Genomic DNA, 15,494 nt, shown 5'->3' with positions numbered 1-15,494 from the left:
TGAAGATATTTTGTGGATGTAGCATTTTTGTTGTCAAAAAATACTTATGAATTAATCACACAGAATCACAGAATCACAGAATTTCTAGGTTGGAAGAGACCTCAAGATCATCAAGTCCAACCTCTGACCTAACACTAACAGTCCCCACTAAACCATATCCTTAACGGCAAAGAACTAGTAAAAACAAAGAATTGGTTTACAACGGTACAAGGCACAGGTAAATTTTAGTTCTTACAGTTTTGACTGCACTATGAATCTGCATGGGGTGGAGGGCTGCTATTACAGTCTAGTAATATGGAGAAAATCACTTTATATCATCTTATTGAATTTACATTCAACGTTTCTTTTATAGTTCTTGTTCAATTCTTTCTTTCGTGAACCTCCTTTAACTTTACTTATAGAATGACAGTTTTACCCAACAGGAGTCCAAAACCATCAAGAAATACATCAAAAATGTGTTTGGACAGAAAATACTCATCAGAAATTCTTTTGATAAAATTTCAAAGACAGTATCTCACTTGTGCTTTACTGGGCAAGTGGAGGAGCAGAAGGAGCGGGGACCTAGAACAGTGTGTTGGGTTTTTTTATAAATTAAATACTGGGTGGGATCAAGTGTTCATCATTTCTCCTATATTCAATTTGACTCATTTTATTATTCACAGTAGGAAACATATCTATAAAGGTTATGCAACTTACTTTGCAGTGATCATACTGTTGCTGCAAAGTTGGAACATCCCCTCCAATGGGCATTTGCTTTTTAAGTTCTTCATCTTTTGTATTCAGCCATTTGATTAACTCTTCCAGGGATGTCAGTAATCGGTTCCATTTCTCTGCACTTGCCTCCAAGTGAGCCCTGTGAAACAACATAAAAGCATCCTTAAAGTCCTGAACAGTACAAAAACCAAGGGACTGTAATAAATAAAATAGCTCTACCATTGAGACAGGAATATTTCAAATGCTTAAATGCTAAGGACCTTTGATGTGTTTGAAAACAAACAAAATTCTACTTCAAATCATTTTGCACAGAAAAACAAAATAAGCAGGTGAAAAATGTGGGAACACAGACAAACATGCACCTGATATGACCTAAAGCCTTGAACACCGAGCATCCAAACAACATAAAGAAATACTGTCTTTTGTGACTCTGCCACAGCAGCGCACAAAGTACAAGCATCATTTTGTAAGCTAGGGCACCACAAGACTCACGTCTTTCATGCCAAGACCCTGAATCTCTAGCACCAAAAGCAACAAATTCTCCCAGCAGTCATCAACAGTAAATTAACCATGCTGCTGAACACGTCAGTAGCACAGATTATTTAACGCAGTACCTTTAGTCAATGAAGAATTACTAGAGAATTAATAGTGTGAATCCATCCTCCCAGTTAACTCAGCAACCCCCCCAGATTCCAAAATACCCTCTTCTATCATGTTCAGGAATACATTGACCTGACAGCTCCTCCCTGCAGTACCTGGACAGCTACACAGAATACTTGATAAAGGCCAGCAACCCCACTTTTACTCCAGTCACTCCATGTTACAGACCCATTTGAGACTAACATGCACTTAGCTCTCTCTACTCTATCACTTGCATGGTGAAAGAAATTGTTTACTGGTATAAGCTAACTTCTTTTTAGTATACACTGACACTAGCTCTGCACCTTTGTGCCCTGCTTCTGACAGATGAGTGAACTGAACTATTGTTCTGTTTCCTAGGTCTTTTCTATTCTGAACTTTTTTTTTTTTTCCTGATTCACTGTAACTCACATCTTTTAATACAGGTGAAACATTCACAGAATCACAGAATTGTAGGGGTTGGAAGGGACCTCAAAAGGTCATAGGGTCAAACCTCCCTGTTCACCTGCCTTCTATTGTATTATTCTCTCAAATGGCATTTGAGTGAACATTTGCTACTGATATGACAGCAGTTGGACTGAAGGGGTGATGTGCTGCAAGGCTTACTTTGAGACAAACACTATGTTGTGACCTTGTAGGGATTGTAGTGGGTTTACGTGGCAAGGTTTTGGTAGCAGGGAGCCATAGGGGTGGTTTCTGTGAGAAAGATCTAGAAGCTGCCCCATGTTTGGGAAGGGCCCCCATTGTTTTCCAGATCTGAGCCAATAATCAATGTTGTTTTGCGCCTCTGTGAGAGCATATTTAAGACAGGGAAAAAAACGCTGCGCCAGACAGCCGCCGGGAGTGAGAGGACAGCCTTGCAGGTGCCAAGGTCAGTGTAGAGGGAGGGGGAGAGGTGCTCCAGGCGCTGGAGCAGAAGTCCCCTGCGGCCTGTGGTGAGGACCATGGTGAATAGGATGTCCCCCTGCAGCCCATGGAGTACCACGGTGGAGCAGGGTTCCACGCTGCAGCCCGTGGAGGAGACCACGGTGGAGCAGGTGGCCCTGCACTGACGGAGGCTGCCGCCTGTGGAAGACCCCTGCCGGAGCAGATTCCGGGCTGGACCTGTAGCCCGTGGAGAGGAGCCCACGCAGGAGCAGGTGACCTGGCAGGAGCTGCTGCCCGTAGGGGAGCCAGGTTGGAGCAGTTTTCTCCTGAGGGATGGACCCCGTGGTACGGACCCATATCTGGAGCAGTTCTGAATGAGCTGCTGCCTGTGGGAAGCCCACGCCGGATCAGTTCATCAAGGACTGCATCCCGTGGGTGGGACCCCACAGCACAGGGGACGAGAGTGACCGAGAAGGAGCGGCAGAGAAGAAGTGCTGTAGACTGACCATAACCCCCATTCCCCCGTTCCCCTGCACCGCTTGGGGAGAGGAGGTGGAAGAGGGTGGATGGGGGGAAGGTGCTTTTGGTTTGCTTTTTCCTTTGTTTTCTCACTTCTCTCGCTTGTTAGTAATAGGCAATAAATCTTACTATCTCCCTATGCCGAGTCTGTTTTGCCCGTTACAATAATTATTGCGTGATTTTCTCGTCCTTATCTCAACCCTTGAGCCCCTTTTCACATATTTTCTCCCCATTCCTCTTTGAGGAGGGGGAGTGAGAGAGCGGCTGTGGTGGAGCTCGACTGCCCACTCGAGCGGAACCACGACAGGATACTAGGAAATTAACCAAGAAACACAGTCCAGGGAAATGGGAATAGACAAAGGGAAACCCAACAAATTCTTTCTGTAAAGGATAAGCTAATTTTAGGAAGAGGAACCTATTATTTGCTCCATTCAGGAAAGCACTTAAGCAACTGCATGGGAAAAAATATAAACTATTTGCTAGAAGTGCTGTTCTACTGCTGCCACTTCCTGCATCATGGAAGTTTTCCCTTGTTGCAGTCACCAGTATCTTTTCCCTCAACACTGAATCTACCCTGCAGTTCCCAGATGCACTCAGGATCATGCTCCCAACAGCATGGTGTGGTCCACGTCCAACATCTCCCTTCTCCTTTCCAAAACTGGTTTCACTTGCCATCAAAAATGCCCTCAGAAAGTTGCAGTGTCGCTCACACATTGCCCTCCCATGTCAGGTACTCAACAGCACCAGCCCTCCTTTCTGGGAGTGAACACAGCATAATACTCCCTAGTAATCAGGCAGAGGAGACACGTTGCCAAGGCAGCCCATAACTAAATTTACAGTTTTGCTGTTAGATCCAGATTGTTATGAAGAGAAAGCATTTTTATGGATTTCTAGCAGCAATCAAAACCTTTCAGCAATCAACATTTTAAAAATTATATCTGTAGCCTTCTGTGCATTTGATAGTAAAATCTCTATTAATTGTGACTTATTACTTTATCTAGTACATTTAAGCAGCTCTCACCTCTAAAACCTGGCACTTTCCGGGCAGAGCAGAATTCTTGTATACAGAATGAATTAAAATTTTGTAAGGGGGAAAAAGAAACCCCTACATCTAGTTAAAAGGCACTTTAAGGGTGGCTCACTTAATTTAACATACACTGCAATAATATTAATAGTGAAAAAAATAATTTGGTATTAACCTGAATGATGAGGCATGTGACACCAGATTAAATGGTCTGTAATTTACTACTACTGAGTGCCCACATACATGCCAATGCAATAACAGTAGCAAAACATCACCAGCACATGGTTTCCACATCCAGCACAAGTGGGGTTAGAGCAGTAAGGAGTAGAGAGTGGTGAGGAAACCAACTGCATTAACAGGACATTAAAATCCCTCTCTCTGAACACAGAATGAGTTAACATCTCTTCAGAAATGTTAGAAAGAAATTAAGGGAGAAAAAAAGTGCACACAGAGGAAGACATCACATCAGCATAGACTGTTCCTGACTGTTGTTTTGCTAATCTTGTAAGCAGTAATACCGAACATAGAAGTGGCATGCCGCAGTGACAGCTGAAGAGCAGCCACAAACCTTCAGTTCTCCCGAGGAGTGGGGAGACATGCAGACAGGCATTCACTAAACTCCATTCAAAGCAAATGCTACACAGGAGTGAGGGAGGCGAGATGTGCTCCAATTTGTGTTTTAGTTTTAGTGGCTTACACAATTGTAGACTTTTTACATTAGTGATACAAACCATTCAAAGAGTTAGAGCCAATAAACTATGCTGGAGTTTTGAATTGTTTCCTGGGCTTCTCCAGTTCCAAATAAGATTTCTGCCCTTGTTTTGGGATTGGTGCTTTTACCAAAACAAGGTCTGCAAAAACAAAGCTTTAAGGTGTTTGTGTTCACATGACAAATGAGTTGGCAGTCTCTACGGATTTGCCAGGTCAAATGGTGGCTTAGGATCTGCTCTGATGAAAAGACAGTTCTGTACCAGATGACTGTCCAGTTTTGAGTACTGGTTGGAGCAGCAATTTTCCCAAGCATCAGACAGCATCAGAAACGCTCCTATGGAAATCTTGGCTGAGCCTGAAAAACCCATATGCCCTCATCCAGCTGACCAGACTGAGAACACCCTTGCTCTGCTAAGGCTGAATAAGATCCTGCAGAAGAGCAGCAACTCCCCTTCTAACGACCCTGGGAGACTCCCTCCCCATCTGGAGACCTCCTCAGCTTTTGTTTCCACTATTTAGGTAACACTTTTCCTGCTGAGCACGAAGGGAACATATGGAATAAAAGAGACTGGTGGGTGGTCTGAATATAGAGAATCCTTCCCAGTTTCTGCAATACCTCCCCCAAATGCTGATACCTTCCCACCCAAGAAGAAGGGTTTCTTCTCAGCATTTGGCTGCAAAATGCAGACTTGAACAAACCTGCAGCTTTGTTTTCCTCCTGGGAGTAACACAACACAGAGAAAAAGAAGGAAGTGTTAATAAGTCTGAGTAATTTTAAGGAGAGCCCTCTCTGGTGGTGTCACAGTCACTACAAGCATAGTTTAAGTAGTTTCCACACATTTAAAAGTATGTCACAAGAGCATTGCATTTTCAGCCTGGAATTCCCTTTAGTTCCAGTAGCAGGGAAGTAAAGTCGGTGTAGTGATGAGCACCATCACCTCTGAGGACTGAAGTGATAAAGAAAGTCTTACACTATTCCTAAGGGACAGCAGCATTTTCAGCAGCTAAAAAATCAACACAATCAGAATGTACACATTGTTGAAAATACCCTAAAAACAAATAAATAAATAAACTTAGATAAATCTTCATTTAGAAGCACTATTCTGAGCTAAAGGCAAAAAAAAAAAAAAAAAGATTTTTCAGTCAGCCCTAGCCTCTAACATGGTTACATACTTGTTCTCACAAGACTCATCCATACAGTTTTGCTTTCCAAATCATTCTTGAAACAGGATGCACCGAGAAAACAGAATCTGAAGGCAAACAGCCAGATCAACACACTGACTTCATACCAGTTTTAGGCCCTGTTACTTCCCTGTGAAGGCTTTCATCATTGTGCAAGTTAGAAAAGTGAACTGCAATCAAAGAACAGGGAAAAGTACATGTACTCAGAAATGCTGCACTCCTTTCAGAGGAGACAGATTTGAAAGGTTAATTTACTTCTATTTACTCCGCTATTCTCTTCCCCGCCTGCCTTCTGCTTGTAGTTCAGTGCCACGTGGCCCTGGAGCACTGCAGGGATCAGCAGAGCCATGCACACAGTGCAAACGTTAGCACTGCCCAGAGGGGTGTATGCTCCCTATCTACCCAAAGTGAAAACGCAAATCATTATTCAGAAAAGTGGCTAAACTGAGCATTCACTGCACAATTGTTGTCTCTGCCTTGGAACTAACAACTGGCCTGTGGTGAATGCCTTGAAGGCCTTTTTGTCAGCCATGAATTTCTCCCAAACTATGATCAGCCCTAGGACAGGACAGGCAATTGTTCTTGCTAGAACGTGCAGTTGATGACTAAAATAACAACGTATTATGAAGTTTTGGTCTCTCTCTCACATTGACTTGTACAGCTGAGTACAGCTCATAAAGGCCCAAGTTTAACAGCTCCTGCGTTAAACTACTTGTCGTGTGTTGGGGCCAGTATTTGCAAACCCTCATGCCAAATTGCTTGGTTCTTCTAGGTCAAGCTCTGTCTATGAGGTTCCATTCAGCAAATCCCACCAGTTACACATAACTGTTTAGCTGGCTGGTGACAGGGTAAGTGGAGATGAAAAATAAATGTCACATTTCCCTTCTACCCCCCTCTTTCCAACTCTGGTGTCTGAATTCAAAACTCAACTCATTTTTCTGGTTTTTGGAAAATTCATATGAATGCTTAACATTGTTCTGTTCTATTAAAAGAACAGTCTCCTTTAATCAACAAGCAGGCAGTAGCAATTAAAAGCTCCAGAAATACTTTTCTATGTAATTACTTGTAATATGGAATTTTATTCATATTAATGAATATGGTAATGTCTACTTCCAAAATGACATCATAAAGTTTTTAACAATGAGTACACTTGGATGGGCATCAGGGAGTTTGGCATTGGTAGGGTCAAAAATTGTAAATGGCTTGATGAATACATATTTTAAAACATTTCTTAGTGGAATAGCAGCAGGCAAAAAAAATCTACCACCAATACAGATGAAAATACTTAGGATACAAATCCTACTAAGGTATTCATTTTGGTGGAAAAAACAAAACCCTGATTTCTCCTCAGGTAATTGCAGATTCACAGAATGACTTCATTGACATTGCCATCGATTTAAAATAAGGAAAGATTCAACATACTTTCTGGAACATTTAGTACAGATTGGCAAGTTACCTCTGCACAGCTCTGGGGAGGGAACAAATAGTTAAGCGTGCACGGTAAGCTAATGCACCAACTCTTTACATCTGTGCTTGGGGTACTTCACAGAAGAAAATGGAGATTTCACTTCAGTGCTGCAGTGAAATTTCTCAAGCCTTTCAGAAAACAAATCTGTCCCATTCATGTCTTGACATTGTAATTACTTACCTGATGTTAGCTGACTTCGCCTTCAGGTCATTCCATCGATGGTTCATGTCATCAAGTCGGTGCTGGAGCAGGGCAGCTTCCTCAGAGTTTCCCAAGGCTTTCACCATCTTCTGTCTGTTTCCATCAATGCTTTTAAAGATGTCATTATGGGCATCAATTTCAGCCTGGATGTCCTGAAATATCAACAAGTCCAGACATCTTATTTCAGTAAATTAAGGAAAAGCTTATTCCTATTAGTATTCCTATCCTCTTGGACAGAGCACATAGCCTGACTTTCTTGGGCAACTCTGGAAGGATGTGCAAAGAAATCCTGCAATACCATTAACATCATTATAAAAGGTCCCGCTTTCTTTAGTGAAAGAAAAGGAGTTTGAAAGTCATCCTTGACTCTGAAACAGCATTTACAGCTATAAACACTATGTTCTCTGCCTGTCTTTTGTATTAAGGTAACTCATTGTTTCTTGTTTCCCACACATTTCCGCCAAGTGCAACATTTGCAAATGCACTGGAAATCTTTCTCCTGCTCAGAAGTTCACAGCTGCAGCTTTAGCTCTGCTGTCTCTTTCCTCTTTGAAATATAAGACTACAGAAACTTTATGCAGAGCAGTCAAATTCAAACTCTATACAGTGTTTTAAGCCATGCAATGAAAGCTTTTATCTAAAAATGACGTCTCTAAACTGCAACTGAATGACTATAGCTACATATATATACATATATACACATATATAGCTACAGCAACCCCATTTTTACAATTCAGCTGTTGTATACCATGTCCAACAACATATAGGGATATAGACATAAAATGGTGTGATGTATCATAATCTGATTTATGTATTAAGTGCTGATCTGAAAAAGTGCTTGTAATTTCAGTTCAGCTTGCTCATTTCTCTTCCCTGCTGAAAATAAACATTTTCTTCTCCAAAAACATAATTTATTCTCCTATTCATCCGCCTCAAGAAACACATTACAGACATTGTCTGCATCTAACAAAGTGAAGTATTATTTTTAAAACATGTTATAATAGCATCAGACAATCCCTTGTATCACCACTGATGCTTTCTAGCATCTGTACGTCTCTGTATGCCCTAATAGAGAAATGTAAATGTTTAGAGAGCCAGAAGCTGTACTAGCTGTCTCAATGGAATTAATCAGCAAAGATTGTGACAGAAACTTGATGCAGATGTAAACAAACTTCTTTTTCAAAGGAAGAAATTCAATAACTGAAATCCTTTAAAGGATTTTATTTTTCCAGACAACCCCTCAGTACTTTCCATCTGTTCATAAGGAGCAGGAAAGGATTCTTGTACCTCCCTGTCGTTAAGACATAGTCCCACATCTTAGAATGGCTGCTTGCACATCTGCAATTGATAATTGGAAGCAATGGAAAAGTTGCTATGAAACTGAGATAGCATGAAAGCATTTATCAGTTAGGGAAAAATGAAAAAATAAGTAAGGATACAGCTGGAGAGGTGAACAGAGGAGAGACAGTGAAAGCAGGGGGAGAAAAAGATTGCGGGTGGGTGGGGAGCTATCAGTGAAGCTCTCCAGCTGAGCTGCTATGTGACTTTGGACAGCTACCTATTCTTTGCCTGTTTTTTCACCAATAAAAAACAGGTAAAAAGACACTTTTGCTGTCTTTAAGCCATGCTGATAAAAAAACACCATCTTGAATATATACAGAAGTAATGACATTTAAAATGAAAAACAGAAATGGAAGTGATTGACGATAACAGCACAGTCAGCAGTTAGGCAAATCAGATGCTTATCTGAGAACATCTGCAGCTCCTGACCTTATGACTCAAACATGCAGGGAGACCCGCTGAAAACCAGCTCAACTCTGAACAGCAGGAGATGCAACTGCAGACAGCAGATTCAATTTTAATTGCACACTGATCTGTACTACAGGAGTCTGGCCATGCCAAGTCCATTTCTGTGCCTCTCTGAAGTTACATCACCAACTGGCCTCCAACCTCCTTCTACAATCACAGTGCTCATTTGAATGCTATTAAGAACCTGCATAAAACCTTCTAGTTTTGATTACATGCGAGAGGATATGCATGCTTAACAGTTCAAAATGATGTTTCGTTGAAAACAGGTCTTATTCCTGTATTTGCCAGTCATCATGTTACATTGATTACGGCACCGCAAATCTGCTGTGCGCATTCTTGAGTCCCATCTGTGATGGCCATGTTGTGACAGCTCAGTTCAAAGAATCAACTTTGCTAATTAACTTCTCTTCCTCTATTCCGATTTCAACTTTCCAGGAAGAAAAAGCCCTGCCAGCTGATGGATAAACAAACGGGACTGATATTAAGGGTAATGAATGCTGATGTATCACAGCCTTCTACAAATTAAAAAAAAAAAAAAAGAAAAAAAAAAAAGAGGGACAAATCCAGATGTGTCCCACTTCAGTGTGCACATGAAGAGGTGCAGCAAGGAAGTAAAAGATGGCTAATGGCAACAGATGGATACAAATTACCTTAATCCCCAATAATGACATAAAAGAGCTTGAAGTTATTTTATTCTGGTATTTAGAAGCCTTCATTGGAAGGCTAACAAATAGGGATGATGATCTTGTTCCAGGATTGCTACCAACTAATCTACTGATTAATTAATTACTACCAGTACAATCTCCCTTACTCATCATGTTACCATACCTTTCTCCCAATTGTTATGGAACATGTAGGCATGTTCTGGTTGCCCTCCCTTGAAATTCCTTATTTCAAAGTGCAAAGAAGGTCTACTCATGTTCTGCATATACCAAAACATGTTTATCCCAATGTGTTGTTTTTCTTGCTCCTGCCTATTTCTCGGTCACTGATTCGCCACATTCTTCATCTTTGTCTACGTGGCAAAGAGGATGAAAAATTTGATCATCACTGCTCATGCCATAACTAGGATTAACTCTAGTAAGAGTAAGTCAATTTCAGTTTGTTGGTACTTCAAAGGCAATCATAAACACTGCCCTGGAATCACAGAGAAGCTCCCATATACAGACAAGAGCTGCAAAGGAGACACAGAGGAGGGTGCAGGAGAAGACGGGAAAATATTCTGCTGGTTTTGCCACAAACGGGAGCACACAACTGTGAAACAGTCTTTCTTAGCCCAGCACAGAGAGGATCTGGTCCAGAGCACTCTCCTGGTGAGTGCAAAATACAAGTATAAACGGAAAAGGCTTTTTTTTTTTTTTTTTTTTTTTTTTTTTTTAATAAAGCCAGAAGAAATTCATAGTTTTTAATCTGTAGTTACACAGCTTTATCAACTTGGTTTTTTGAAGTAGAGATGCCACAGAGATACCTCAAGGTCACATTTTGGTAATTCTGCAAATATTTATGTGCATATATCTACTAAACTGCAATGATAATTTATTGGTGTGAGGCCACCAGATCTGTTTACATGCACGAGCACTGCAGGATTACTGTCCTAAATTAAAATAATGCTCTTCGAAGAAACAATTCATCCTATATATAAATCAAGGTACAAGTTTTAAAGTTTTGGAGGATAGAGAAGAGAAGAAATAACTAGGCTGACTTTATCTACTTTACCCAGCCAGTGTATTAGAAGATTGCCACTTTTTTTTTTTTTTTTTTTTTTTTTTTTTAATTCCATTTAAGAATAAAGAGCAAACTGCTGCCTGTCTTTTCCACTTTGGTCTGGTGATTTCAAAATCCTCTCATCTCCATTCTGAACCGCAGACTTTTCTGGTTCTCTCCCTCTTTAGCCCTGTCATGGAAAATGACATACCTGCAGGATTCAAGCTTTCATTTTATGCTTGGATCTGATCTTAAAGCTTGTCTCCATAACAAGGAGCCTACTTCTTGCTTCAATTTCAATCAAAATATTAAATTAATGCATGTCACAACTGAAGAGCATGCATCTTCAAAGAATATGTAAGCAAGGGGTGAGGGATTTGATAACTCTGTAGATGGCAGTTCTGAAAAGGACCCAAAGAGGAAGCTGATTCCAGTTGCAGTTGCTACTGGAACAGCCCAAAGGCAGATTAAGTTGACTTCCCCAGGGTAAACGAAAGCATGTAACAGACTCGAACAGAACCAAACTTTGTGATTCCAACTCCAAGTTAAATCACCTATTGTTTTTTTTTCTTTATTATCTATTTTCCCCCTTTAAAAACAGCAAGGATACAGATAACTCTAGATGCATTAAAAAACAAACAAACAAACAAACAAACAAAAAAACAGCATTCCCATGATTAGTCATTCCAGCACCTATTTCCTGAATGACTACTCCAGAGGGCCCTTTAATTCACTCTGAAACCTCCTACAGTTGTTAGCATATTCACTTCTACTCATGCTTTTTCTGATTTTATGTGTTTATACCATCTTCATTGGTACATCGCCATTAACAGTGGCAAAAAAATTTCCTCATTAAAGGGCCTGAACCCTTCAGTTGAAGGCAAAAACATTGAAGAAAACATCACATTTCCACCCAATCTTAGAGTGGAATAAGCAAGACACATTTTATAATAGACAAAACTTGACTCAATTCCATTCGCACCATTACGAATCCTAGACTGCTTGAGCTTTACGATACAAAGATCTAATGCAGAGAAATTATTTTACTCGATAGGCTAAATAAAATGATGTTCTTATAAAGTTACAGATTCTATTATCAGGATCCCTTAATTCAAGCTTTTATATATATATATATATATATGCTATTACACAAAACTTAACTTTAGTCTCTTATAAAAATGTAGCATTAGTTTTTTGTTTATTTTTTTGTTTGTTTGTTTGTTCGTTTGTTTTTTTCCAAAAAGTTTCTTAGGATTTATCAGCTATTTACTCTGATTTTTTAAAACTCACTCTACACAGCAACATTCTGTATTACACCCCTTTAAAAAAATATTTATTTATTTTTAACATTTCTTAGGAAATAAAATTCCACTCAATTTCTGTAAGGATCTGAACACAGAGCAGGGGTGGCAAGTTAAGGTACATAAACTACATGTGGCTTCTAAGAAATGGATATGCAGGTCTAATGCTGATGCTGGGCCACAGGACTTCATGATGGCACGCAGACTGCTAAGTAATATTTATCCCTGGGTACAAGCCACAGAACATGCAGGCTGCTGTGGCTTTTGGGCTTTTGAACCACGTGAAGATCTTAAGAGCTAGGGTTGACTATTCACAAATGAAAGAACTGCATTTTTCCCAACAAAAGTTCTCACTCAGGCTATTCTATCAGGACAGAAAGGTTAGAAAGGTTGGATGCGGTACCTGGGGACATGGTTTAGTGGGTAACATTGCTGGTAGGGGGATGGTTGGACCACATAATCTTGGAGGCCTCTTCCAATCTTAATGATTCTATGCCAGTCTTGTACTCCTTCCACCCAACACAAATCATGCTCTTTGACCGGAACAGGACAGCAGACTCAGTTCAGGTAGAGGGAATTGAAAGTCCCACAAGAATGACTGCCCGCTTCCTCTACTGGCAAGGTCTAAGTCAGCAAAGACGTAGTTACAGAAATGCTGCACTTCCCTGCTTTATTCCTGACCTCTAAAATTGATGACTATTCACTAAAGTATCTGCAGAAAACTATTCCAGCTGGAACAGCTGGAATGCAAAACATCAGTGCCAACCAAAGGACATAACTGCATGCCAGAACATCCTTCTTTGAGGTCTCACAGCAGGTGGCAGGGGAATGGATTTTTTATTAATATTATTTATTTTTTAAAATAGCAGAGCATATATTGAACCAGATATGTTTTACCTGCTGCTGCCAACTGCCGTTGGGTACACTGCTGTGTCAGATGTTCACTTGAGCCTCTGCTGCACACAGAAATTTTCTTTTTTTTTTTTTTTTTGATAAGTCTTAGGGAGGAGGGAGTAAGAATTAGGGCATGATACAGGCATATTCCCTTTTTGAAAGGGAAATAAGACTTTTATTGCTCTTTTCCTTGCAGATGCTGAGGATAGGAGAGAGAGAGAGATGCTGTTGATAGGAGTTTGAAAAAAAGTCTCTGAAGAATCAGGTACTCAGCTCACCCAGGGAGTCCCTCCTATGCTTTCAGGGGACAATCAACTTGAGAAAGCCTCATCCCATCTGCAGAGGTCCGCAGTGGCAGTCTGCTGTTAAGCAATCAGTTTATAACAAACCCGCATTCAGAAGCGCAGTACACGTGCAGAACCCTTGGGCAGAATTGCCATTATCATAAATCCGCCAGGGGCAGAAGCGTGTACAAAGAGAGACATTAAACCTAAAATGTCATACACAGACCGCGCTGTCTGTCACTACAGCCATGGTGATGACGGTATGAGTTCAAAGCAATTCACAAAAGCAATTAAGTTTAGATATAACAGAAACTTAATTACAACTTAAGCTCTTCAATATTTCAGGAGAAAAAAAAATCAGGGAAATCATTCTAGGATATTTTTACATCTAAATTTCACATGCTCGAACTACCAAAAGCCTTGCACAGCAGCTTCAAAAAGCTGTCTCGGCCTGTACGGATGGATAATACCTTCCCAGGTGACACGGTGTGGGTAAGGACTCCTTTCATCACAAGAATAGTGACGCACTCATTAGGGCTGGGAATGGCAGCCTGTGTTTGACAACCTCTGTGGCTCCATCACATGGCACTGACTGAACATCTGGGGGGCATCATAAATCCATTAATACTAATTCCAGCAGTCACATAATTCAAACTGAACAAAGCCAAAGCAGCCCTGCCCACTCAAGTATAACGCGGCTCTCCCTTTGCATAGGAAGGGAGTGTCGTGCAAGCTTCTGCAAATGCCATCTGGCTTCTGCATTACCACCACAGTAACAGCACTCGCAATTCTCTCCTTACAACACGTATTCATGGAAGTTAAAGGCAAGTTGCAAGCCAGGATCACTGTCATAATGGTGTTTCTCCTGGCAGCAAACTCCTCAGTAAGAAAGAACAGGATGGGTGTGGGGGGCACCGTGTGAGTGAGAAACGAAGCAGAGGGGAAGGAGGGAAACTTGCTGGAGGGGAGAGAAAAAAAAAAATTAAAAAAATCTTGCTCAATAAGCACTGATTAGAATTTGCGATTGAAGTTTACCACCTCTGTAATGTTAGCTTTCTCCTACATCACATTACAAACTTCACCACAAGACGCCAAAATGGCACAGTAACCTTAAAGCTAGAAACCGTGGCAGCTGCAAGACCTACAAGATATGCTTTTGTTGAAGAATTGCTACAAACAATTCCTTTGACACAAAATAAGACAAATATTCAAAGTCACAAGGGAGAGCGCATGGGATTTGCAAGTCCCACTGTGTATACAGTACAAAAAATAGAAACACTGTTTCAAAACTAGGGTCTTAACAATGTCATGAAGCATCTCAAAACTCCAGTATGTGTCCTAGTCTCTAAGGCAAATGGCAGCAACTACCAGAGAACAGTGAAGCCCAGCTGACAGGCTGGGAAAGAGAGGAGAAAGTGTCCCACACAGTGATAAAATCCTGTCACAAATGTTTTCACCTATTATTAATAGCTATTTTTTGGGGAAAAAAAAAAAAAAAAAGTCATGTTCAAAGGATAATGAACAGTATTTGTCTCATTAGCTTCAAAGTTTGCTTCTGTAATAAAGGAAAAACAGAAGAATTTAGAAAGTAAAACATTTAGAATTTAGAAAACAAAACAGCACCAAACCAGTTCATAACAGTCTTCTGTAACACAGGATTATTATGATTTTGAATTCATTGAAATCATTACAACAAACCAAAACAGAGAACACCTCTAGCTTCATTGTGTTTTATGAGGCATTTAGGTTCATTTAGTCCTATCCTTTACACCACTGTTCAGGTGTCCAGTGCTGATTTGTATTAAAAAGCCATATTTAAATTTTGATCTTTAAGATAGAAAGCCACAATCATTCTTTACAATCTGCTTTCCTGCTGTGTGATCACAACTTTTTTAATCAAAGAGTAAACAAACTACCATGTATAGTTTTTTTAAGACTTGCATGGCACAGGAAGTTTGTAAAGAGAAATGTACTACAAAAAAACAACAGAAAATATAATAAGCAAAGCCAAGCTAAGGATCACTGCAAATGTACAGTCTGGGTTTCATCAGAAGTGCTGTCAACTAGATGAAAACAATCTGGTTTTGAGAAGCCTCATGTCTCTCACTAATCAATGCAATCACCACAAAGCCAAGCCTCCTGCCTCTCAGCATCATTGTTACCGAATTTCCTGGTAA

General features: G+C 40.4%; 1 protein-coding gene across 4 annotated transcripts in view; it reads right to left on the bottom strand.

The window, feature by feature from the left end:
- Positions 1 to 15,494, bottom strand: part of UTRN (utrophin) — a 366,839-nt gene that overhangs the window by 125,121 nt on the left and 226,224 nt on the right. For all 4 annotated transcript variants that reach the window (XM_084513507.1, XM_084513506.1, XM_084513508.1 and 1 more), the window contains 2 exons: positions 7,305 to 7,477; positions 697 to 853 (listed from right to left, as the gene is read on the bottom strand). In XM_084513507.1, coding sequence (XP_084369633.1) covers positions 697 to 853; positions 7,305 to 7,477 — 330 coding nt within the window. The remainder of the gene's footprint in view (positions 1 to 696; positions 854 to 7,304; positions 7,478 to 15,494) is intronic.

Source organism: Aythya ferina (genome assembly GCF_964211825.1).
Source record: "Aythya ferina genome assembly, chromosome: 3".
Lineage (NCBI taxonomy): Eukaryota > Metazoa > Chordata > Aves > Anseriformes > Anatidae > Aythya > Aythya ferina.
Note: the sequence above shows the minus strand (reverse complement) of the source record. Positions and strands in the feature narration are given on the sequence as shown.